The 26,497-nt window shown below is 44.6% G+C and overlaps 2 protein-coding genes across 3 annotated transcripts; one reads left to right on the top strand and one right to left on the bottom strand.

Moving 5' to 3' along the window:
- Nucleotides 1-15,124, top strand: LOC308522387 (small cysteine and glycine repeat-containing protein 8-like; the record flags this gene model as incomplete). 2 transcript variants are annotated; one of them, XM_081095794.1, is made up of 2 exons in its annotated part: nucleotides 1-70; nucleotides 14,757-15,124. In XM_081095794.1, the coding sequence occupies 2 exons, from the start codon at nucleotides 1-3 to the stop codon at nucleotides 15,122-15,124; spliced, it is 438 nt and encodes a 145-aa protein (XP_080951920.1). The 2 variants fall into 2 exon arrangements, with proteins under 2 accessions (XP_080951920.1, XP_080951921.1); XM_081095795.1 differs by lacking the exon at nucleotides 1-70 and having other exon boundaries at nucleotides 14,744-15,124.
- LOC308522388 (uncharacterized protein) lies at nucleotides 12,751-21,678 on the bottom strand (the record flags this gene model as incomplete). The annotated part of the gene is made up of 2 exons (XM_081095796.1): nucleotides 12,751-13,097; nucleotides 21,588-21,678. The coding sequence occupies 2 exons, from the start codon at nucleotides 21,676-21,678 to the stop codon at nucleotides 12,751-12,753; spliced, it is 438 nt and encodes a 145-aa protein (XP_080951922.1).
- Between the last annotated feature and the right edge of the window lie 4,819 nt (nucleotides 21,679-26,497).

The raw sequence follows: 26,497 nt of genomic DNA, 5'->3' as shown, positions 1-26,497 counted from the left end.
ATGGGGTGCTGTGGCTGTGGTGGCTGCGGTGGTGGCTGCGGTGGTGGCTGCGGAGGCTGCGGTGGTGGCTGTGGAGGCTGCGGTGGTGGCTGCACCACCTGCAGATGCTACCGGGTCGGCTGCTGCTCCAGCTGCTGCCCCTGCTGCAGAGGCTGCTGCGGGGGTTGCTGCAGTGTCCCCGTGGTCTGCTGCTGCCGCCGCTCCTGTGGCTGTGGCTCCTGTGGCTGTGGCTCCTGTGGCTGTGGCTCCTGTGGCTGTGGCTCCTGTGGCTGTGGCTGTGGGAAGGGCTGCTGTCAGCAGAAGTGCTGCCAGTGTAAGTGCTGCTGCCAGAAATGTTGCTGCAAGAAGCAATGCTGCTGCTAGGCGGGCCATCCGGCCTCTGGACAGGTGCTGCAGGTAAGACTTCCTCCTCCCTTCCTGCCTGTTCTTCTCTGACCTGCAACTCACAACCTTGACCTGAACCTTATGACCAACCACAGGAATCTACATTGCTGTAGTTTCTGTGATCATGCCCACGTTTAATAACCACCAACCAAAGTAATAATTGTATAGTCTTCTTGTCAGTCACCATTGCAATCATGTCCTCTCCAAAAGAGAGTCAAGATAGTTAATGTTCTATCTTCTTGAAATGCTTCTTTATTTACCTCCTGTTCTTACCACTGCATTGTCATCTCCATGTATGCAAAACAACAGTTATCTTAATAAATTATATTAAATCAGCCTCAAAGAGCCATTTCTTCCTCTCTTTCCAGTGCTAACACTGCCCGCCCATGGGGGAAATATGTTTAGATCCCATCAGATGAGGCAGACATTATAGGTGTAAAGCTATCAATTAATCAAAAACTAGATAAATTCTTTGCAATAGATGTAGATGGCTTATGAATGACTAATCTGTCAAAGGTTTATCAAGAATCAAAGGATTTAAAGGCAAATCCCCAATCTTAGCACCTCAATGTCATAAATTAAGCTCTCCCCAAACCTCTCCCTCGATAGAGCCTTAGCAACCAAAGTCTGAGTGTGTGACTGTGTGCACAGACCCCTCAGGGTCATAGGGGCACTGAGGAACTTGCCACATTTGAGGATCATCGTTTGCGATGGTCACTCTTGTCTGCTTCCAGTGTCCTCTTCTACTGCGTGTTGATTTTGATTGACATACCTCATTGCTGAGTATTACTCCAAAACACAGCATAAATGGAGGCTTGCGTTCCATCACATTTCTTTGACCATTAGCACTACAGCTCGTGTGTGCTTTCCATTCAGCCATCACCCCTCACTAAGCACCCATATCCTCCAACTCAGCTGTCCTGGAACCCAATGACGAAGTGGGCTCCAGCCAGGGCAGGCATCATGGACATCTACCAGCCACATCAAACTACAAAACCAGCTCTCAGTTGTAACATGAGAAGATGAGCATTAGATTCAAAATAATCATATTATGAGCCACTTCCATATCACACCCACAGCCTTCTCTGAAGGAGCAACATACACAATAAAACGTGTCTCCAGACGCCCTTTCTGTTAATTTCCTGTCATGACCCTTGGCCCTTTTGTCTGTAGACTCTAGATTATTGATCCATCATTGTTGGTTTAGAGCAAAATGAGAGAGAAAAAGGTCAGGGGGATGCCTGTTGGGTCAGGAAGTGGGATGAGGTCAAAGGCAGCCAAGCCCCTTGGAAGTGTCTCCCAGGAGAAGGACCTTCTTACCCCAACCCCACAGCAGGCTGTTTCTTTGCCATCCCAAGCTGAACCTGACAAAGATGGATGCTTAAACAGGTAGAACTGACCAAATAGAATGAAATAAGCAAAGAAAACATGAATAACCATGTCAGATAAAGCTCCCAAAGGGGTCATTCCCTGTGGGATTCAGAAGATAGGGTTTGGGGAGGGGGTTATGAGATGAGCCTCCTCAAATTCTAAATTGACAAGGTAGTTTGGGTACACACCTGGCTCCGTGTCTATTTTTTTTTACCACCTTCCAACATCTGGAGCCTCAGTTCCCTCTGGCCACCCAGAAGCCCTTCATTACCCTCAGTCTCTTGGGTTTAACTCAGGGTCCCCACCCTCTGACTCATCCTCCCTCCCCACCCTTAGGACCACATCTTCTCATGTGGCTGTTCCTCAGCCAGGAGAAAGGGGTCAGGAATGATGCCCTCATCCATCTACCTTACCCAGCTTTTCCTCACTGAGAAAAGAATTCTTGACAGTTTTCCCACGAAGTCAGGTTAATGGCACAGTTCTGGGACATGCAGCCCCTCCTGGCAAAGAAGATGTAAAGCTTCAGAGGCCCTTGCTGTGCCTTCCCCACTCACATGAACCTGAGTTTGTTTTCAGTCACTGTAATTAGAAGGCATGGAGTGCCGGGGTCCAACCCCAGCAGGTCCAGGGGTTCCCAAAGGCGTAGACGGAGTTGGCGAAGACTATCCACCCTCTTCCTATGGTGGAGTCCTATCCATTCCGAGAGTGGGGCTTACGTAGGGGTCCCTGTTCGGGTGCCATATGCTGGGGTCCGGAGTGGTCAGGATTTGCTGAGGGGTCATACTCGGTGTTTACACTGATTTATGAGAAAAGGTCCCAGGGATCACGGTGAACCAGTGACACTTGCTGAACATTTATTTGCCAGGCTTCATGCTGGGTCATTCGGGGGCCACCAAGACAGAATTCCTACAGTGAAATAGGTGACAGCTTGATATGGAAAGAAGATAAGTATAAATCCATAATAGCTATGGGGAAAAAAAAACCCAAAGGGCATATTATATTGAGCATAGGTCACTAGCAATATCACATAAATGAAGGACAAAGCATATGGCATCTCTATGTTTTGTTACTCTTTTGTTATAAAATCCATATGTTGAAGTCTCATCATCTCCCATAACCTCAGAATGTGACTACACTTGGAGGTAGAATCTTTTTTAAAAATATATATATTTCTATTGGTTTCAGAGACAAAGGCAGAGGGAGTTATAGAAACATCAATGAGGAGAGAGAATCATTGATCAGCTGCCTCCTGCACATCCCACACCAAAGATAGAGCCACACCCCAGGCATGTGCCCTGAACTGGGAATTTAACCATGACCTCCTGATTCATAGGTCAATGCTCAACCACTGACCCACGCCGGCTGCAGTAAAGAGATAATTAAGTTAAAAGGAGGTCATTAAGGTGGGCCCTAATGTTGTTTTTTCTTTATTGATTAAGGTATTACATATGTGTCCTTATTCCCCTACTGTCCTCGCACCCCCCAACCCCCACTCATGACCTCACCCTCCTGGTGTCTGTGTCCATTGGTTAGGCTCATATGCATGCATACAAGTCCTTTGGTTGATCTCTGGGTCTGGTGTTCTTATAAGAAGAGGATATTAGGACACAGACATGTACAGAGAGAAGACGACCTTCTACACACCAAGGAGAGAGGCTGCAGAAGAAACCAAACTGACCAACACCTTGACCTTAGACTTTCAGTCTCTAGAACTGTGAGAAAGTAAAATCCTGTTGTTCAAGCCACCCAGTCTGAGTTACTTTGTTATGGCAGCCTTGGCAAACTAACACACTCTTTTGGTCATGCGTGATGGGTGTCAATAATACACACGTTTGAGTGTGTGCTGAGCTGAGGGCTTAAAGGGATGCTGTGACAAAAGTGAACCCATGTGATGAATCATCCTTGATGTTAAAATGAAAGAAATGTGCCACACGCACGAGGTGGCACATGGATACAGTGTGGTTTCTGGCTTTCCCTAACACATTCAGCTCTCTCTTCCTCCACCAGAGCATAGTCCACTCAATTCCCACCACCTGAAGCTACCATCAAATTCACAAGTGTTTCAGACAGGAAATATCCATCGGGGGTCGGGGTAGGGGAGTAGAGACTGAAGAATACGGGAAGAACACCCATATGCACACATCCTACATCTCCCGTCAGTTGCTGAATGGTTGTAGCTTCCTCTCTGTAATCTGATTTCATTTTGGGTCTTCCTTTAGGTTATCCTAGTAATTGGCCTAAACCTGGTCCATATCCCTTACTGTGGGAAATTTATAGGCAGGACCTCTAAAGATTTGAAAACTAAGCGAGAACATTATCAGGTTGAAAATGAAAAAGATTTGCTGAGGTCAGTTAAACTACAGAAATATACTTTTAATTGTGACCATGTTGCCTTTTCAGGAATTAGTCTCTCTGAAAACTGGCTCCTTGTGATGAAGGTATGGGGAAACCTACTGCAAAGACAGGGATGGCTGGCCTTCACTTTGCAGTGACAGCACCTCTACCACTCTCTGCCTCTAGTCCAAAATAAACCAGATGTGATGGAGAGAACATACACCGAAAAGTCTACAGGGAACAAGGAGCCACATATTCACTTCCATGACGTCATTCTGAATGTTTGCAAGAGCTACCTTCCCACCTCTGATGGAAACACCCATGGCAGGTGTCACTTTCAGCCTTGGATCCTAATGGTCTGAGCACAGCCCACTTCGCCCAAAGGCCTGCCTTTATGTCTAGGTGTTCCTCAATATGAACATGTCAACACAAAGTAAAGAGTCTTCTAAAATATTTATGTCCTGGGACTTCCAAAATGGCGACCAACAGGAAGGTAGGGAGGGAGAGAGTGTAAGAGCACAAGGAATTCATAGAGGAGTGTGTGGACGCGTGTGGTGTGTGTGTATGAGCTAGGGACAGTTAGATTCTGCAGGTCTTCTAAGGGGCTGCTAACCAGGCAGTCTTAGGCGGCGGAGTCCTGCTCCAGGCGTGGACATTCCTGGGTGGCCAGCACAGGCACGGCGACCACGCCATCTTGGGAAACAGAGCTGCTTGAGACTACGATCCTGGCCTCAGCATCACCCAGTCTGATCTCAGACGCATACCAGGACCCTGCAGCCACTGGGGACAGAGACCTGTGACCACAGCTACAGACCTGCGGACACCAAAAGTTCAGAAATCCCCGCAGCAGATCCGTGAGTAACAGAGCCCATCCCCACTTCCTGCAGGCTTGCGGGCAGCACCAGAGTAACTAACTGATAGACCCACCCCTTGCCGGGGCCTCAGCGCTCCAGGAACTTTAGCCTGGAAGTGCGAGAGCACCTTGGAACTGATCCTATGCGCACTGCCAGCTTCTGAGCCCTGGGCTGGAAGCAAACGCGGGAACCCCAGGAACTGAGCCTAGGCGCACTGCAGGCTTCGGAGCCCTGGGCTGGGAGCAATCGCCCGAGCACCGGGAATTTGTCCCACATATCACAAGCCTAGGGACCCCGATTCTCTGGGTAGGTGGCAGCACCAAGCACCAGTGACTTGACTGTATTTCTTTTCACCTGCCCTGAGATCCTGATTTCCTGTGCATTCATACTAAGAGCCAGTGTCTCCAATTCCTGGTGCAAGGGCACACAGGGACCCTGATTCTCGAGGCATGGTCGCGTGAAGCAACAGAGACTCTGATACTGGATTCTGGGGAACTCTGACTCCTGGTGCACGCTAGGGGGCTCTGGTTTTCAACACGCTTCAGGGGGACCTCTGTTTCAGCACGGTGCAGGCAGGGTCCCTGATTCTAAGGGTGCGTAAGAGGCCACATTGAGCGCTGACAACACTGACTCTGAGCGAGCCTGGTTCCCACCAACCCACAACAACCACACATATTAGTGTCAGAGCTCTTCAGTGACACTAGGGTGGTGGGAGGCTCCCACAGCACACGGCCCAGGCCCACACAACTCGACGTTTGAAACATCGGGAGATAATCAGAATGAAGAGACGAAACAACACCCAGAGGAAAGACAATGAGGAGTCACCAAGAAAGGACATTAATGAAGTTGAAGCATGCAACATGACAGAAAAAGAATTCAGAATAATGGTTGTACAATACATTCACCGGATGGATGAGAAAATCAACAACCTATGCAAGAATCAGGAAGAAATGAAAAGTGATTTAGCTACAATCAAAAACACCATGGAAAGTTTCAACAGCAGACTAGAAGAAGAAGAGGACCGAATTAGTGAATTAGAAGATAAGGCAGAGAAACAAGCTCAATCTGAACAGCATCTGGAGAAAAAAATTAAAAAGCAGGAGGAGAGCCTAAGGGAGCTTCGGGACAACATGAAACGAAGTAACATAAGCATAATAGGGCTGCAAGAAGGACAAGAAGAGCAGCAAGGATTAGAAAATCTATTTGAAGAAATAATGTCAGAAAACTTCCCAGATATGGGGAAGAAAAAAGTTACACAAGTACAGAGAGTCCCAGACAAGATGAACCCCAAAAGATCCACACCAAGACACGTCATAATAACGATGGCAAATGTACAAGACAAAGACAGAATCTTAAAGGCTGCAAGAGAGAAACAGAGAGTTACCTACAAAGGATCCCCCATCAGATTATCAAATGATTTCTCAACAGAAACACATCAGGCCAGAAAAGAATGGACAGAAATTTACAAAGTGATGCAAAGCAATGGACTGAATCCAAGAATACTCTATCCAGCAAGGCTATCATTCAAAATTGAAGGGGAAATAAGAAGCTTCACAGACAAAAAAAAAGGCTAAGGGAGTTTATCACCACCAAGCCAGCAATGCAAGAAATGCTAAAGGGACTGGTGTAAAAAGAAGAACTAAAAAGCCCAAAAAGAAAACAGCCACACAAAAAAATAGAAATGGCTACAAACAAGCACCTTTCAATAATAACTTTAAACATAAATGGACTAAATGGTCCAATCAAAAGACATCGAGTGGCTGAATGGATAAAAAAACATGACCCATATATTTGCTGTCTACAAGAGACCCACCTCATTAGAAGGGACTCACACAGACTGAAAGTGAAGGGATGGAAAAATATCTTTCAGGCAAATGGAAATGAAAAAAAAGCTGGGGTAGCAATACTTATATCAGACAAAATAGACCTCAAAGTGAAGGCCATAACAAGAGATAAGGAAGGCCACTTCATAGGACTAAAGGGATCAATACAACAAGAGGATATAACCCTGATAAACATATATGCACCCAATGCAGGAGCACCCACATACATAAGAAAACTCCTGGAAGATATCAGGGGAGAGATCGACAACAATACAATCATAGTAGGGGACTTTAATACACCACTGACATCACTGGATAAATCCGCTAGACAAAAACTCAGCAAAGAAACAGCAATCCTAAATGACTCACTAGATCAGATGGACTTAATTGACATCTTCAGAACACTTCACCCCAAAGCCACAAAATATACGTTCTTCTCAAGTGCTCATGGGACATCTTCAAAAATAGACCACATATTGGGTCACAAACAAAGTCTCCCCAAATTCAAGAAGATTGAAATCATACCAAGCATCTTCTCAGACCACAAGGCCATAATATTAGAAATAAACTACAACAAAAACAACTCAAAATACTCAAACACTTGGAAGCTGAATAGCATGTTATTAAATATTGACTGGGTTACCAATGAGATCAAAGAAGAAATTAAAAACATCCTGGAAACTAATGACAATGAAAACACAACAATCCAAAACCTTTGGGACGCAATGAAAGCAGTCCTGAGAGGGAAGATTATAGCTCTACAGGCCTATCTCAACAAACAAGAAAAAATGTTAGTAAATCATCTAAATCTACAGCTCAAAGAATTAGAAAGAGAGCAACAAGAAAAGCCCAGAGTGAGCAGAAGGAAGGAGATAATAAAGATTAGAGCAGAAATAAATGACATAGAGACCAAAAAAACAATACAGAAAATCAATGAAACAAAGAGCTGGTTCTTTGAAAGGATAAACAAGATTGACACACCTCTAGCCAGGCTCACCAAGAAGCAAAGAGAAAGGACCCAAATCAACAAAATCAGAAATGATAGAGGCAAAATAACAACAGATCCCACAGAAATACAAATGATTGTTAATAAATACTATGGACAACTCTACTCCAACAAACTAGACAACCTGGAGGAAATGGACATATTCCTAGAAAAATACAACATTCCAAAACTTGATCAGGAAGAATCTAAAAATCTCAATAGACCAATAACTATGGAAGAAATTGAAGCAGTCATCAAAAAGCTTCCAGCAAACAAAAGCCCAGGACCAGACGGCTTCACAGGGGAGTTTTACCAAACATTCAAGGAAGAACTAAAACCTATCCTCCTCAGACTACTACAAAAAATCCAAGAGGGAGGAACACTTCCAAGCTCATTCTATGAAGCCAGCATCACCCTAATACCAAAACCAGGTAAAGACAACACAATGAAAGAGAATTACAGGCCAATATCCCTCATGAACATAGATGCCAAAATCCTCAACAAAATCTTAGCAAATCGGATCCAGCAGTACATCAGAAAGATCATACACCATGACCAAGTAGGATTTATCCCAGGGATGCAAGGATGGTACAATATCTGCAAATCAATAAACATGATACATCACATAAACAAATTGAAAGAAAAAAACCACATAGTCATATCAATTGATGCAGAAAAAGCGTTTGACAAAATTCAACACCCATTTTTGATAAAAACTCTCAGCAAGGTGGGAATTGAAGGATCATACCTCAACATAATAAAAGCCATATATGACAAACCCACAGCCAACATCATACTCAAGGGACAAAAACTAACACCATTTCCCCTAACAACAGGAACAAGACAGGGATGCCCACTTTCACCACTCCTATTCAACATAGTACTGGAAGTGTTAGCCATTGCAATTAGACAAGAAGAAATAAAAGGCATCCAAATTGGAAAAGAAGAAGTAAAACTGTCCTTATTTGCAGATGACATGATATTATACTTAAAAAACCCTAAAGACTCCATCAATAAACTATTAGACTTAATAAAAGAATTCGGCAATGTAGCAGGATACAAAATTAACGCCAAGAAATCTATGGCATTTCTATACACCAATAGTGAATGTGCAGAAAGAGAGACTAAAAAAGCAATCCCATTTACCATCGCACCAAAAAAATTAAGCTACCTAGGAATAAACTTAACTAAAGAGGTAAAAGACCTCTTCTCAGAAAACTACAGGACGTTGAAAAAAGAGATAGAGGAAGACATAAAGAGATGGAAGAACATACCATGTTCTTGGATTGGTAGAATCAACATCATTAAAATGTCCATACTGCCCAAAGAAATCTATAAATTCAATGCACTTCCCATTGAAATACCAAAGGCATATTTCACAGACCTAGAACGTACTCTCCAAAAATTCATCTGGAATAAAAAATGACCCCAAATAGCTGCAGCGATCCTGAGAAAGAACAAAGTAGGTGGGATCTCAATACCAGATATCAAGATGTATTACAAAGCCACTGTTCTTAAAACTGCCTGGTACTGGCACAAGAACAGACATATAGATCAATGGAATAGAAAAGAGAGCCCAGAAATCAGCCCCAACCAATACGCTCAATTAATATTTGACAAAGGAGGCAAGAGCATACAATGGAGTCAAGATAGTCTCTTCAATAAATGGTGTTGGGAAAATTGGACAGATACATGCAAGAAAATGAAACTAGACCACCAACTTACACCATACACAAAAATAAACTCAAAATGGATAAAGGACTTAAATATATGACGGGAAACCATACAAATACTAGAAAAATCCAAAGGCAACAAAATCTCAGACATATGCCGAAGCAATTTCTTCACTGATAGAGCTCCTAGGGCACTTGAAACTAAAGAGAAAATAAACAAATGGGACTACATCAAAATAAAAAGCTTCTGCACAGCAAAAGAAACCATCAACAAAACAACAAGAAAACCCACTGTATGGGAAAACATATTTGCCAATGTCATATCTGATAAGGGCCTAATCTCCAAAATTTATAGGGAACTCATACAACTTAACAAAAGGAAGATAAACAATCCAATCAAAAAATGGGCAAAGAATCTAAATAGACACCTTTCAAAAGAGGACATTCAGAAAGCCAAGAGACATATGAAAACATGCTCAAAGTCACTAATCATCTGAGAGATGCAAATCAAAACAACAATGAGGTACCATCTCACACCTGTCAGACTGGCTATCATCAACAAATCAACAAACGACAAGCGCTGGAGAGGATGTGGAGAAAAAGGAACACTTGTGCACTGCTGGTGGGAATGCAGACTGGTGCATCCACTATGGAAGACAGTATGGAGTTTCCTCAAAAAACTACAAATGGAACTCCCATTTGACTCTGTGATCCCACTTCTAGGAATATATCCCAGGAAACCAGAAACACCAATCAGAAAGGATATATGCACCCCTATGTTCAAAGCAGCACAATTCACCATAGCTAAGATCTGGAAACAGCCTAAGTGGCCATCTGTAGATGAATGGATTAGAAAACGGTGGTACATCTACACGATGGAATACTATGCTGCTATAAAAAAGAAGGAACTCTTAGCATTTGCAACAGCATGGATGGAACTGGAGAGCATTATGCTAAGTGAAATAAGCCAGTCAATGAAGGAAAAATACCGCATGATGTCACTCATTTCTGGATAATAAAGACCATTATAAACTTATGAACAAAAATAGATACAGAGGCAGAGCTGCCTCAAACAGACTGTCAAACTACAGCAGGAAGGCCGGGGGGGCGGGGAGGGCAGGATGGGGGTGCGTGAGAGATCAACCAAAGGACTTGTATGCATGCATATAAGCATAACCAATGGACATAAGACACTGGGAGGTAGGGGAGGCCAGGGGATTGTCAAGGGCGGGGGGAAAAAAAGGAGACATATGTAATACTTTTTGTAATACTTTAAGCAATAAAAAAAATAAAATAAAATAAAATATTTATGTCCTAAATACTACTCATGGTCTCAATTATCAAATACTATTGTATTTCAATTTATATCTTCAAAGTGAGTGATAGTTGTTGAGGATTAACTAAAGTTGAGTTTCCTTTCTAGGTATAAAAGAAATAGATCCTCCTATCTAATGGTTTTCCTATCAGGAATGGACAATCCCAGTCTGTCAAAAAGGCACAGATTAGATAAGGACTGCTCAAGATCCCTTTAGGCTTGGAAAGAAATATATGAAAACATGGTTTAAGTTATTGAGTAAGATCTGAAATGAATCTCAGGAAAATCCTAAGCCTTAACAATATCCCAGTCAAGGTTAAACTAATTCAGACAAAAAAGCAAACAGCAATTCACTTGGAAAGAACCAGTGAAGCCTGAGGCTGGTAAAGTCCATGTCCATTGCTAATCACTCGTTTAGCACAGGCTGATGGAAAAGCTAAACTAGCAACACCAAAGCTCTAATGGGCACTGCTGGCTGGATTTAGAGCAGTGGTTCTCAACCTTGGCTGCACATTACAATCACCTGGGAATCTTTTAAAAATCCTGATTTCTGGGCCTCATCCTCCAGAAATTCTGTTTCTTTGTAATGGGTTGGGGCCACAACATTAGTAACAAAGAAACAGAATTTCCGGAGGATGAGGCCCAGAAATCAGGATTTTAAAAAGATTCCCAGGTGATTCTAATGTGCAGCCAAGGTTGAGTACCACTGATTTAGAGGGAAAAATAAAAGGCTGCACGCATGCAGAGGTGGAACTCTGCCCTCTGAGCAAAGAGGTAACGGCCCCAGTGAATGGAAATAAAAAATCAATGTAGCCATCCTTATCTTGGTAGTAGGCGTATTTCTGAAAATGTGTTTAAATGGGTTCTTTGTGAATAAAACAGGATTTTTTTTTAGGGTTGTCTTTTATTTATTTATTTTTGATCTTTATTGTTGAGAGTATTACAGATGTCCCCTTTTTACCCCCCCATTACCCCTCTCCATCCGGTTCCTGCCCTGACCCAGGCCTTCACCACACTACTGTTTATGCCCATAGGTAATGCATATATGCATATAAGGTCTTTGGTTAATCTCCTCCCACGCCCCCACCCCCCACCCTCTTCCTATTGAGATCCTTTTTTAAAAAATATATATATTTTTATTGATTTCAGAGAAGAAGGGAGAAGGAGAGAGAGGTAGAAATATCAATGATGAGGGGAAAATCATTAAATGGCTGCCTCCTGCCCACCCCCTACTCTAAGGGATTCAGCCCACAACCTAGGCATGTGCCCTTGACCGGAATCAAACCCTAGACCCTTCACTTCACAGGCCGACGCTCTATCCTCTAGTCAGACTGGCTAGGGCCCTTCTAAGATTCTTAATAAATTAGGAGAATTTGTCTATCTGTAAATGGAACTCTTGCCTCAAAATGAATCCAAACTGTAGATAAAAGTCATACTTTAGGTGTTCTGTTTGTGTGGGTAACTGGGGTGCAGGGACAGGAGGAGTATCCGCATGGACCTTGCTCACTAATACTACCCAACACCAAGGCCTTTAAGGGAGATTAAGATTTTCCAGGACGTAAGATATGGTCAAACAAAAATAAAGGCAAGGGAAACTTTTAATGATCATTTTAATTTATTTGGAAATTTAAAAAACAGCTGTTGACAAATAAGAATACAAGTGGGAAAGGGGGCAGAGATAAAAACATAAATGGGAGGAAATAATCAGATACAGGTAAAGAATATTGGGAATGGAGACCCTATTGGATTAAGCTCAGTGATGTCACCTTTTCTTTAGAAATAAGGCCATACTCCTGTCTTTGTTTTTGCCCTTAACTATTCGACCGGAAACTTTTTGGGTAGGAAATTTAAAAGCACAGAAAGCAGAAAAGATAGGAACCCACATTCAGGACCAAAGTCACAGGCCAAGAGCTAAGTCCCAGAATAGCAGGTGATAGCAGGTCAGGCAGGTAGACAGAGTGGAGGAAGGCCTCCGCCTCTGCTGCCCAGAGAATGAGGCTCCGCCAGCCGCCTAGCAGCAGCATTGCTTCTGGCAGCAGCACTTACACTGGCAGCACTTCTGCTGACAACAGCCCTTCCCACAGCCACAGCCACAGCCACAGGAGCCACAGCCACAGGAGCCACAGCCACAGGAGCGGCGGCAGCAGCAGACCACGGGGACACTGCAGCAGCCCCCACAGCAGCCACGGCAACAGGGGCAGCAGCTGGAGCAGCAGCCGACCCGGTAGCATCTGCAGGTGGTGCAGCCACCACAGCCACCACAGCCACCACCGCAGCCACCACAGCCGCCACAGCCACCACCGCAGCCACCACAGCCACAGCCACCACCGCAGCCGCCACAGCCACCACAGCCACAGCACCCCATGTTGTTAGTAGAGAGGAGTCAGGAGAGGCGAGGAGTGATAATCAGGAGAGGAGGGAGGTTGGATGTCTCCTTCTGCTGGTGAGCGCTTATATAGCACCTCTGGGGATGGAGAGGGAGTGATCCAGAACACATGACCAGTGGTTACTTCCTTGTTGTTGTTACTACAGTTTCCATATAGGGTATCAGGGTTATGTCTGTTTACACTCTTTTGAACTATATTTGACAATAGCTCATTTCAGCTTTTCTTGTTAAGGTCATGTTAGAAGCAAACCAGATGCTAACATGTTATAGGGGATCCTCATTTTCACAGAAACACAGTTGAACCTTTGAGATTTGGCATTAAGAAGGCATCCAGTTGCTATGGGCTCCTTTCCACATCTCACTGGTTTTCTCTCCATACATTCAGTTGAAAGCACGTTACAGTGTTTCCTCACACTCAAACTCCCGAAGAACAATCCTACCAGATTAGGAAATATAGATTCTGAGCAGCAAACCTGTTACAAAATGAAGCTGGGGAATCTGACAGCCACCACGGCCCCATCCAGGTCCCAGGCACCGGCAGCAATGGCCCCAGATGCTCCTACAGCAGCATAAGAGACGAAGAGCCCACTCTCACTCTCATTTTTCTTGCCTTGTATTTTTTTCAGCCTCAGTATTAGTCTCCATCCTTCAAATTCCACCTGGACACACTCCTGCATATGGTGCACACTCCTCTCCCCTGTCAGGCCTCCTATTTCTCTGGTCTCTGCACCTGCACTCCCCAAGGGACCCACCTGCTCCAAAGTCACCGAGGTCATGCTACTTAGCACAGGGCTGTTGCTCTCAGACATCCATTGATACCATATCATCAAGGATAAGAAGTCCTTCCCATCCAAAGCAAAACACACCAACAATTACATCATGGAAATGCAGATGCGTGAGAGGATTTCTTTCTGGTTTTAAAACAACCATTCCAGCCCAGGTGTGAGAAGACCAGTCACAATGGTATGCTCCAAATGAAGAGGTAAAAGTAGACATTTCCACTGGTCAGCAAATGCAGTGATGGCATCTGGCCTTGGCTGTGGCCTTTGAATCTGTTTCCCTTTTCACATTCCCAGCTCCCAATGTTACTTTCTATTGCAAGCTCTTTGAGGTCTGGGACTGTGCCTTAACCTTCCCTGTGCCCTCCCTTTCCCCGCCCCCCCCCCCCCCCCCCCCCGCTCCACAGAGCCCCAAGATCACCTGCCCAGAGTCTGACTGAAGCTGCCTGAGGATGTAAGCCCCGCCCACAGGTCACAGGCACAGTGCATATCCCCTGAGAATCATGGATGCACAGAGAAGTCTGCCCATTCCCGCTGACAGCCTGGTTCCCTGAATGCTTCCCTAGAACTCTTAGGCATTCTTTTACTCACATTATAACATAATATTTTAAAAATGAACAAAACTGAAAATGTGTGAAGATATCTACAAGGGAAGTAAATAAGAGATGAGGGATTCTTCCATGTAAATGAGCCAAATAGCAACAAGGAAGTGGTCATGTGTCCTCCCTCTGCCACTCCCAGAGGTGCTATATAAGGGCTCCCCCAGCAGAAGGGCATCAGACCTCCCTCTCCTCCTGACTATCACTCCTCACCTCCCCTGAATCCTCTCTACTGACACCATGGGGTGCTGTGGCTGTGGTGGCTGCGGTGGTGGCTGCGGTGGCTGCGGTGGCTGCGGTGGTGGCTGCGGAGGCTGCGGTGGTGGCTGTGGCGGCGGCTGTGGTGGCTGCACCACTTGCAGGTGCTACCGGGTCGGCTGCTGCTCCAGCTGCTGCCCCTGCTGCAGAGGCTGCTGCGGGGGCTGCTGCAGTATCCCCGTGGTCTGCTGCTGCCGCCGCTCCTGTGGCTGTGGCTCCTGTGGCTGTGGCTCCTGTGGCTGTGGCTCCTGTGGCTGTGGCTCCTGTGGCTGTGGCTGTGGGAAGGGCTGCTGTCAGCAGAAGTGCTGCCAGTGTAAGTGCTGCTGCCAGAAATGTTGCTGCAAGAAGCAATGCTGCTGCTAGGCGGGCCATCCGGCCTCTGGACAGGTGCTGCAGGTAAGACTTCCTCCTCCCTTCCTGCCTGTACTTCTCTGACCCGCAACTCACAACCTTGACCTGAACCTTATGACCAACCACAGGAATCTACATTGCTGTAGTTTCTGTGATCATGCCCACGTTTAATAACCACCAACCAAAGTAATAATTGTTTAGTCTTCTTGTCAGTCACCATTGCAATCATGTCCTCTCCAAAAGAGAGTCAAGATAGTTAATGTCCTATCTTCTTGAAATGCTTCTTTATTTACCTCCTGTTCTTACCACTGCATTGTCATCTCCATGTATGCAAAACAACAGTTATCTTAATAAATTATATTAAATCAGCCTCAAAGAGCCATTTCTTCCTCTCTTTCCAGTGCTAACACTGCCCGCCCATGGGGGAAATATGTTTAGATCCCATCAGATGAGGCAGACATTATAGGTGTAAAGCTATCAATTAATCAAAAACTAGATAAATTCTTTGCAATAGATATAGATGGCTTATGAATGACTAATCTGTCAAAGGTTTACCAAGAATCAAAGGATTTAAAGGCAAATCCCCAATCTTAGCACCTCAATGTCATAAATTAAGCTCTCCCCAAACCTCTCCCTCGATAGAGCCTTAGCAACCGAAGTCTGAGTGTGTGATGTATGCACAGACCCTTCAGGGTCATAGGGGCACTGAGGAACTTGCCACATTTGAGGATCATCATTTGTGATGGTCACTCTTGTCTGCTTCCAGTGTCCTCTTCTACTGCGTGTTGATTTTGATTGACATGCCTCATTGCTGAGTATTACTCCAAAACACAGCATAAATGGAGGCTTGCGTTCCATCACATTTCTTTGACCATTAGCACTACAGCTCATGCGTGCTTTCCATTCAGCCATCACCCCTCACTAAGCACCCATATCCTCCAACTCAGCTGTCCCGGAACCCAATGACGAAGTGGGCTCCAGCCAGGGCAGGCATCATGGACATCTACCAGCCACATCAAACTACAAAACCAGCTCTCAGTTGTAACATGAGAAGATGAGCATTAGATTCAAAATAATCATATTATGAGCCACTTCCATATCACACCCACAGCCTTCTCTGAAGGAGCAACATACACAATAAAACGTGTCTCCAGACGCCCCTTCTGTTAATTTCCTGTCATGACCCTTGGCCCTTTTGTCTGTAGACTCTAGATTATTGATCCATCATTGTTGGTTTAGAGCAAAATGAGAGAGAAAAAGGTCAGGGGGATGCCTGTTGGGTCAGGAAGTGGGATGAGGTCAAAGGCAGCCAAGCCCCTTGGGAGTGTCTCCCAGGAGAAGGACATTCTTACCCCAACCCCACAGCAGGCTGTTTCTTTGCCATCCCAAGCTGAACCTGACAAAGATGGATGCTTAAACAGGTAGAACTGACCAAATAGAATGAAATAAGCAAAGAAAACATGAATAACCATGTCAGATAAAGCTCCCAAAGGGGTCATTCCCTGTGGGATTCAGAAGATAGGGTTTGAGGAGGGGCTTATGAGATGAGCCTCCTCAAATTCTAAGTTGACAAGGTAGTTTGGGTACACACCTGGCTCTGTTTCTATTTTTTTACCACCTTCCAACATCTGGAGCCTCAGTTCCCTCTGGCCACCCAGAAGCCCTTCATTACCCTCAGTCTCTTGGGTTTAACTCAGGGTCCCCACCCTCTGACTCATCCTCCCTCCCCACCCTTAGGACCACATCTTCTCATGTGGCTGTTCCTCAGCCAGGAGAAAGGGGTCAGGAAGGATGCCCTCATCCATCTACCTTACCCAGCTTTTCCTCACTGAGGATTCTGACACACTTTTCCCACAAAGTCAGCTTTATTGACACAGTTCTGGAGTTCCTCCTGGCAAAGAAGATATAAAGCTTCGGAGGCCCTTGCTGCATGAACCTGAGTTTGTTTTCAGTCACTGTAATTAGAAGGCATGGAGTGGTCAGGATTTGCTGAGGGGTCATACTCGGTGTTTACACTGATTTATGAGAAAAGGTCCCAGGGATCACGGTGAACCAGTGACACTTGCTGAACATTTATTTGCCAGGCTTCATGCTGGGTCATTTGGGGGCCACCAAGACAGAATTCCTACAGTGAAATAGGTGACAGCTTGATATGTAAAGAAGATAAGTATAAATCCATAATAGCTATGGGGGAAAAAAAACCCAAAGGGCATATTATATTGAGCATAGGTCACTAGCAATATCACATAAATGAAGGACAAAGCATATGGCATCTCTATGTTTTGTTACTCTTTTGTTATAAAATCCATATGTTGAAGTCTCATCATCTCCCATAACCTCAGAATGTGACTACACTTGGAGGTAGAATCTTTTTTAAAAATATATATATTTCTATTGGTTTCAGAGACAAAGGCAGAGGGAGTTATAGAAACATCAATGAGGAGAGAGAATCATTGATCAGCTGCCTCCTGCACATCCCACACCAAAGATAGAGCCACACCCCAGGCATGTGCCCTGAACTGGGAATTTAACCATGACCTCCTGATTCATAGGTCAATGCTCAACCACTGACCCACGCCGGCTGCAGTAAAGAGATAATTAAGTTAAAAGGAGGTCATTAAGGTGGGCCCTAATGTTGTTTTTTCTTTATTGATTAAGGTATTACATATGTGTCCTTATTCCCCTACTGTCCTCGCACCCCCCAACCCCCACTCATGACCTCACCCTCCTGGTGTCTGTGTCCATTGGTTAGGTTCATATGCATGCATACAAGTCCTTTGGTTGATCTCTGGGTCTGGTGTTCTTATAAGAAGAGGATATTAGGACACAGACATGTACAGAGAGAAGACGACCTTCTACACACCAAGGAGAGAGGCTGCAGAAGAAACCAAACTGACCAACACCTTGACCTTAGACTTTCAGTCTCTAGAACTGTGAGAAAGTAAAATCCTGTTGTTCAAGCCACCCAGTCTGAGTTACTTTGTTATGGCAGCCTTGGCAAACTAACACACTCTTTTGGACATGCGTGATGGGTGTCAATGATACACACGTTTGAGTGTGTGCTGAGCTGAGGGCTTAAAGGGATGCTGTGACAAAAGTGAACCCATGTGATGAATCATCCTTGATGTTAAAATGAAAGAAATGTGCCACACGCACGAGGTGGCACATGGATACAGTGTGGTTTCTGGCTTTCCCTAACACATTCAGCTCTCTCTTCCTCCACCAGAGCATAGTCCACTCAATTCCCACCACATGAAGCTACCATCCAATTCACAAGGGAATCAGACAGGAAATGTCCACGGTGGGTAGGGGTAGAGGGATGGGAACTGAAGAATATGGGAAGAACACCCATATGCACACATCCTACATCTCCCGTCAGTTGCTGAATGGTTGTAGCTTCCTCTCTGTAATCTGATTTCATTTTGGGTCTTCCTTTAGGTTATCCTAGTAATTGGCCTAAACCTGGTCCATATCCCTTACTGTGGGAAATTTATAGGCAGGACCTCTAAGGATTTGAAAACTAAGTGAGAACAATATCTGATTGAAAATGATATACTGAGCTCAGTTGAACTACAGAAATTTATTTATAATTGTGACCATGTTGCCTTTTCAGGAATTAGTCCCTCTGAAAACTGGCTCCTTGTGATGAAGGTATAAGGAAACTTACTGCAAAGACAGGGATGGCTGGCCTTCACTTTGCAGTGACAGCACCTCTACCACTCTCTGCCTCTAGTCCAAAATAAACCAGATATGATAGAGATAACATACACCGAAAAGTCTACAGGGAACAAGGGGTCACATATTCACTTCCATGACGTCATTCTGAATGTTTGCAAGAGCTACCTTCCCACCTCTGATGGAAACACCCATGGCAGGTGTCGCTTTCAGCCTTGGATCCTAATGATCTGATCACAGTCCACTTCGCCCAAAGGCCTGCCTTTATGTCCAGGTGTTTCTCAATATGAACATGTGCCAGCAAAAGTAAAAAGCCTTCTAAAATATTTATGTCCTAAATACTACTCATGGTCTCAATTATCAAATACCATTTGTATTTCAATTTGTATCTTCAAAGTGAGTGATAGTTGTTGAGGATTAACTAAAGTTGAGTTTCCTTTCTAGGTATAAAAGAAATAGATCTTCCTATCTAATGGTTTTCCTATCAGGAATGGACAATCCCAGTCTGTCAAAAAGGCACTAATTTGGTAAGGGCTGCTCAAGGTCCCTCTAGGCTTGGGAAGCAATAAATGAAAACATGGTTTAAGTTATTGAGTAAGATCTGAAATGAATCTTAGGGGAATCCTAAGCCTACTATCCCGGTCAAGGTTAAACTAATTCAGACAGAAAAGCAAACAGCAATTCTCTTGGAAAGAACCAGTGAGGCCTGAGGCTGGTAAAGTCCATGTCCACTGCTGATCACTCATTTAGCGCAGGCTGATGGAAAAGCTAAACTAGCAACACCAAAGCTCTAATGGGCACTGCTGGCTGGATTTAGGGGAAAAAATAAAAGGTTGCACGAATGCAGAGGTGGAACTCTGCCCTCTGAGCAAAGCAGAAATGGCCCTGTTATGGGTTCACTCAGCGAGATAGACCACCGACTCAGAATTTAAATTTAGGAGCCTTTCTTAAGCTGGCCAGCTGACTACAGTTTCAGCACCCCGCCGAAGCAGAGGCTGTACTGCAGTGACGACTACACGAGTTACATTTTATATTAAATTCTGTGGAGGCCCAGAGAAAAATGTGTCTTTCAAATTCTGGGCCCCCCAATATGGAGGAAACTCTCTTTTTTTATACTTTTTCCAGTCTTTTGTCTCCCAAATTTGGAATGAGACTTCGGGGTCTTCTGAGAAAGAAGGCTTATGTGCTGGGAAGGGGCCATGAGACCATATCTCAAGGCCTGGCCTGATGTCAGTACCTTCCTATCCATGTGTTTTAGGAACAGACAGCACAGCATGACCCGTCTGGCCAAAGTGCCAGATATGCAGCCCAGCACAGCCCCAGTAGATCGAAATAAAAAATCAATGTAGTCATCCTTATCTTGGTACTAGGCTTGTTTCTGAAAATGTATTTAAATGTGTTCTTTGTGAATAAAACAGGATTTTTTTTAGGGTTGTCTTTTATTTATTTATTTACTTTTGATCTTTATTGTTGAGAGTATTACAGATGTCCCCCATCCCCCCCACCCCGACCACCCCACCCCCATTGCCCATCAGGTTCCTGCCCTGCCCCAGGCCTTCACCGCACTATTGTTTATGCCCATAGGTAATGCATATATGCATATAAGATCTTTGGTTAATCTCCTCCCAACCCCCACCCCTCTTCTTTCTGAGATTCTTTTTTTTTAAATATATTTTTATTGATTTCAGAGAAGAAGGGAGAAAGAGAGAGAGACAGAAACTTTAATGATGAGGAAGAATCATTGATTGGCTGCCTCCTGCCCACCCCCTACTTGGGGGGATTGAGCCCCCAACCCAGGCATGTTCCCTTGACTAGAATCGAACCCTGGATCCTTTAGTTCGCAGGCCGACGCTCTATCCTCTGAGCCAGACTGGCTAGGGCCCTTCTGAGATTCTTAATAAATTAAGGGAATTTGTCTATCTGTAAATGGAACTCTTGCCTCAAAATGAATCCAAACTGTAGATAAAAGTCATACTTTAGGTGTTCTGTTTGTGTGGGTAACTGGGGTGCAGGGACAGGAGGAGTATCCGCATGGACCTTGCTCACTATTACTACCCAACACCAAGGCCTTTTAAGGGAGATTAAGATTTTCCAGGAGATAGGATATGGTCAAACAAAAATAAAGACAAAGGAAAACTTTTAATGATTATTTTATTTTATTTGGAGACTTAAAAAACAGCTGTTGACAAATAAGAATACAAGTGGGAAATGGGGCAGAGATTAAAAAAAAAAACACATAAATGGGAGGAAATAATCAGATACAGGTAAAGAATATTGGGAATGGAGACCCTATTGGATTAAGCTCAGTGATGTCAGCTTTTCTTTAGAAATAAGGCCATACTCCTGTCTTTGTTTTGGTTCTTAACTATTCGACTGGAAACTTTTTGGGTAGGAAATTTAAAAGCACAGAAAGCAGAAAAGATAGGAACCCACATTCAGGACCAAAGTCACAGGCCAAGAGCTAAGTCCCAGAATAGCAGGTGATAGCAGGTCAGGCAGGTAGACAGAGTGGAGGAAGGCCTCCGCCTCTGCTGCCCAGAGAATGAGGCCCCGCCGGCCGCCTAGCAGCAGCATTGCTTCTGGCAGCAGCACTTACACTGGCAGCACTTCTGCTGACAACAGCCCTTCCCACAGCCACAGCCACAGCCACAGGAGCCACAGCCACAGGAGCCACAGCCGCAGGAGCGGCGGCAGCAGCAGACCACGGGGATACTGCAGCAGCCCCCACAGCAGCCACGGCAACAGGGGCAGCAGCTGGAGCAGCAGCCAACCCGGTAGCATCTGCAGGTGGTGCAGCCACCACAGCCGCCACAGCCACCACAGCCACCACAGCCACCACCACAGCCACCACCACAGCCGCCACCGCAGCCTCCACAACCACAGCACCCCATGGTGTCAGTAGAGAGGACTCAGGAGAAGGTGAGCAGGGAGATTCAGGAGTTAAGATAGGTTTGATGCCCCTTCTGCTGGGGGAGCCCTTATATACCACCTCTGGGGGAGATTATTGACCCAAGACTCAATGCCACTTCCCTGTTGTGGATGCAAATATCCACAGTAGCATCTCACATGGCCTTTTGTGTACTTCCTTAATGGGTCTGTCTGACTTGAAAATCTTGTAAATTTAGCTTATACTTATCTTTATAAAGCCATCTTTAAACTAGAAAAGAAAACAACTCTTAATTCCCTTCTCTTTTTTTCGTAATTGTAAAAATCTGAGCAAGATCACAATTCCCCCGGCTACTTTTACATGTCTCGGTTGTAGCAGCCCAGGACAAAGATTTTTCATTCCTCCACCATGTATACCCATTTACTAAGCTGTAGAACATCCCTTCAGACAGAAAAGGACGTTTTGAAAATCGAAAGGGGAAGATGATCCCAGGTCATAACATGTCATCGCCCCGAGGCAGAGGTGCTGGGCATTTGTCCATCCTGTGACACAGGTTAGGACTCTGACTCACAGGAGAGGGGATCCTGGTTATCAGGGTCATTACAGAGTGTCCTTAATCTTAGGCCAGATGCTGGTGCACATCTGGGTAGAACTCATTCAAGGTGTGTCTGCACTCAGATTCACCCACATCCAGGGCTGCCAGCTTGTCTGTCCCCTCTAGAGGTAGACAACAATCCCGGCTCCCGGCCTGTGCAACCAGCTCATAGGAAACCAACGTGCCACCCATTCGTCAGTAGCATAAATTCCTACGTAAAGCATGGCTCAATTGTGTAAGCATGCCAGTTAAAAATAACCAGGTGTTGCTGTCCTAAATAGAGGGCACTATTTAGCGTATCTATCAATTAACTTCCTGCTTACAGTTCTATTGCTAAAGATAAACACGCGAGCAGATGAAAATCAAATCAACAAATACTTGTTGAACACATTTTTTGTGCCAGGCAACGTGGGCAATACAAAGAAGTGTACGTCTAAGCAACTTCAAACTATTAAGAGAGATGAGGGAAAAAAAATAATTGATTAAATTAAGGACAGGAAAAGACTTGATAGTCCAATAAGAGTTGACTCAAGGTACTGGCTGATTAAGTTCCAAGTGAATATTAAGGTTTACAAAGGTTCTCAGAGTTCCAAATTGCTTCCAATTAGGTAGTGAAGAAAGGATGGCTTTCTGTAGAAGGCAGGGCTGGAGCTGCAGCATGAATGGGAACTGAACATGCAGAGGGTGGAGGAGGAGTGAAGGGTGGAGCGCGCCATCTGCCATCATCCTGCTTGAGTTGCCTCCTTCCTTCACCTCCAGCTATGTGACCTGATCCCTCTGTATCTCGAGCTCCTGGTGGAAATAATAATACCTATATCCTAGGGTTATTGTGAAATGGAAAACTTAGAATAGAGCTTGGGACACAATAAGTGGGCAGTAAATATTGGCTATTACTAGTATTTCAAGTTAGGCTACATGTTGTAAGGGAAAATGCAAGAATTATTGAGGAGACAGAAAGAAAAGCAGAATTACATACAGTGGAAAATTTATTCAAGGGAGATAGCAGGTGTTTAAGCTGGAAATAAAAGTTGAAACTAGTTATGAACTTTAGGGAGTGGAGACCTTGATAACTCTTTTGCAGGTGAATTATATAGCATGGTAAAATGGTTTTTCAGGAAGATGTGTCTGGCAGCAGCTCATAGGATATGTTAAAGAAAACCTAAAGAGAGACCACTTAAATGCCTATAGGTTGGAAATATAATCCTCATTAAAAATTGAAATTATTTTTTTAATTCTTACCCAAAGACAGAAGAGAGAGAGAAAGACATCAAAGACATCAATTGCCTTCCATATGTGCCCTGACCAGGGATAGAACCCACATCCCAGGTATGTACCCTGACTGGGAATCAAACAGCAACCTTTCAGCACATAAGATGACACTCAACCAACTGAGCTACTCTGGCTGGGCTCTTACTAAAATTCTTATTCATCACAATACGTTACACTAATGAATACAATGAAGGTAGTCCTTCAAGGCTACCACAGTTGACAGCAGAAGCACAAGCCAGCTGACCGACAACCAAATCATGGTGCATTCTGCTTCGCCATTCTGAGCACTGCCCTTGGGTGGAGGTAGGAGGCTCATCTACAAAAGTGACTGAGACAGGGTTCTGCCCTGTGCTCTAATCTTCTCATGGGCCAACGGAAAACTGAGCAGATGCCCTTGGTCCAATGTCAAAGGGTTTGGTTAGAGATTTGGGAAGGGGCCCTGGGTCCTGGGAGAGAGCAGTCGCAGAACCCCAGAGATGGGATCTGACCTAAACCCTGAGGAACGAGGAAAAAGCCCACTCCCTGAAGGGGCTCACATTCCCTGCATGGTCTTCTGAGATTGGGGCCGACCAGCACACGCAAGCACAAAGGCGTGTTTTTTCCATTTGCAGAGAAAGTCAAATCCATCCTACAAGTACTTCCTCCATAATGTTTCACCCTCCTCTGGTTCCATGTACCAATCAATATTTTTGAGCTATTACAATGTTCCAGGCATAATTCTAAGTATTTTACGTGTATCATTTTAATTACTTCCTGCAATAATCTCCCAATGAAGAGACTGTTGATACTCCTATTTTACTGATGAAGAAAAAGTAGGATACAGGAACATTCATTGTCTAAGGTCACAGAGAAATTGGAGAGTCAGAAAACAAGCACAGCAGCCTGATCCCGGAGCCAGTCCTGGAAAGTTCAATGTCTAGATCAGGGATCAACAAACTAAGGCCCACTTTTTGGCCTGCCACCTCATTTTGTAAATGAGGTTTTATTGAAACAAAGCCACTCACGCATTTACGTGTTGTCTATAGTTGTTTCAAGTCTTAATGGCTGGACTGAGTGGTTGCAACAGAGATCACGGTCTGCAAAGCAGAAAGCATTAACTATCTGTTGTTGTTGTTTTAATGTGTTGCAGTGCCGTTGGTTAATAACATGGCATAAATTTCAGGTGTGCAGCTTTCTAACACATCTGTCTACACTATTGCGTTTACCACCTGCAGTCTAGTCTCCTTCTGCCACCATGTATTTGACCTTCTTTACCCTCTTCAGCTTCCCCAACTCCTTTCCCTCTGTTGTTCTACTTGAGTTTTTGTTTTATTTTGTTTTGTTTTTGTTAATCATTCGCTGAGGGTATTTTTTTCTACTGATTTTTAGAGAGAATGGGAAGGAGGGAGGGAGAGAGAGAGTGAGAGAAACACCGATGTGAGAGAGCTACATCGATGGGTTGCCTCCCACACGCACCCCTGCTGGGACCGGGGATCGGGCCTACAATCGAGATAGGTGCCCTTGACCCGGAATCAAACTCATGACCCTACACTCTGTGGGTCTGTGCTCTAACCATTGAGCAACCAGCTAGGGCCCTATGAGATTTGTTGTTTGTTTTGTTAGTTCATTTGTTGCTTTTTGTTTTATATCCCACATATGTGCAAAATCATAGGGTTCTTACTATCTGGTTCTTTATAGAAAAATCTCCCAAACACTGGCCTATTTCCTGTAGAACTTTCAGTTTGAAAGGCAATTTTTGAGCGCAAGCACGTTGTTGTAGACCTGAAACTGCGATAAGCTGCAGTGCAAAGGAGTTCGACACCCTTGTTCTCTCTCAGCTCTAATAAGCCACAGCTTCAATGAATTTTCACACTTGACTTCCCTCCTTAAGTGGAATCTGGTTTTGTTTCCATAAGTGTTAGGTGAGCTACCTGTTTATTTACCAGTCCTTGGGCTCACAGAAGCCATGTCAGGGTGTGAGACTAACCAATTTGAAGTAGTCATTCTTTCCAACAAATGAATATGATTCCATGTAGACAATCTACTTAAACCAGCATGGAAATAACAGTGGGGGTGAGGTGGGGGGTGGGTATATTTGGATCGATGTAATACTCCTTCCTCTGGCCAGGACTAGGATGGAATGCATGAAGCACTTGCTTGGGTTGCAAAATTTAAGGTGGCACCAAAAACTCAATTTCTCAAGATAAATAATATATTTTAAAAATGCAAAATATCCATGATGAGCCAAATATCAAAATTTTACATAAAGACAGGACTGGACTCTGCACTTGCCTGATTTGTTCTCCCCTGGTCCCAGCCCTGCTGCTTCTTGACAAAATTTGATACAGTTTAGCACCAACTAAGAATTTCAATGGTGCCACCATTCTGCAGATATAAACACGACCCTACCTCCCATCTAGTGAAGACTGTAGCAGGAGGAAAGAGACCTGCGGTTAATAGTAGGGAATCCAAAGGTCCCATTCCCCATGGAGCAGATTTTCAGTTATATTCACTGCACAAAATATTTCTGGGAAGCTCCACCATGAATCCTGTGCCAGGGTCCGAAAGGCCACAAGGATGAGCGAGGCTCACTCCCGACCCCACTCCTCCTCTACAGCCTGCAGTCCGGGAGCTAAGAAAGCAAGCTTTCGTGTCCAGGAGACTAGATCTGAATCCTGGCCCCACCATGTAGTGGCTGATACTTCTCTTCACAACCTTGATGCCTGAAGTAGCTAGTGGAGATGATGTTAGTGCCTGCCTCTTACATCGTTGGGAGGATTAAATGGGATGATGCTTGCTGGCCATCTCAGCTGCTGCCATCATCATCACCATCTCAGTGGGTGACCAAATGATTCATTCACCCTGCTCCCCACCGGTCCAAGTTAGATCGCCACCACCCATCACCCACCCACTTGTGTAAGCTGGAACCATCGTTCCTGAATTCTCCTTGAATCCCACGCTACATCTAAACCGTTCTTGG

Source organism: Myotis nattereri (genome assembly GCF_964212035.1).
Source record: "Myotis nattereri genome assembly, chromosome: 7".
Lineage (NCBI taxonomy): Eukaryota > Metazoa > Chordata > Mammalia > Chiroptera > Vespertilionidae > Myotis > Myotis nattereri.
The sequence above is the reverse complement of the archived record's forward strand: the minus strand, read 5'-3'. Positions and strand labels throughout refer to the sequence as shown.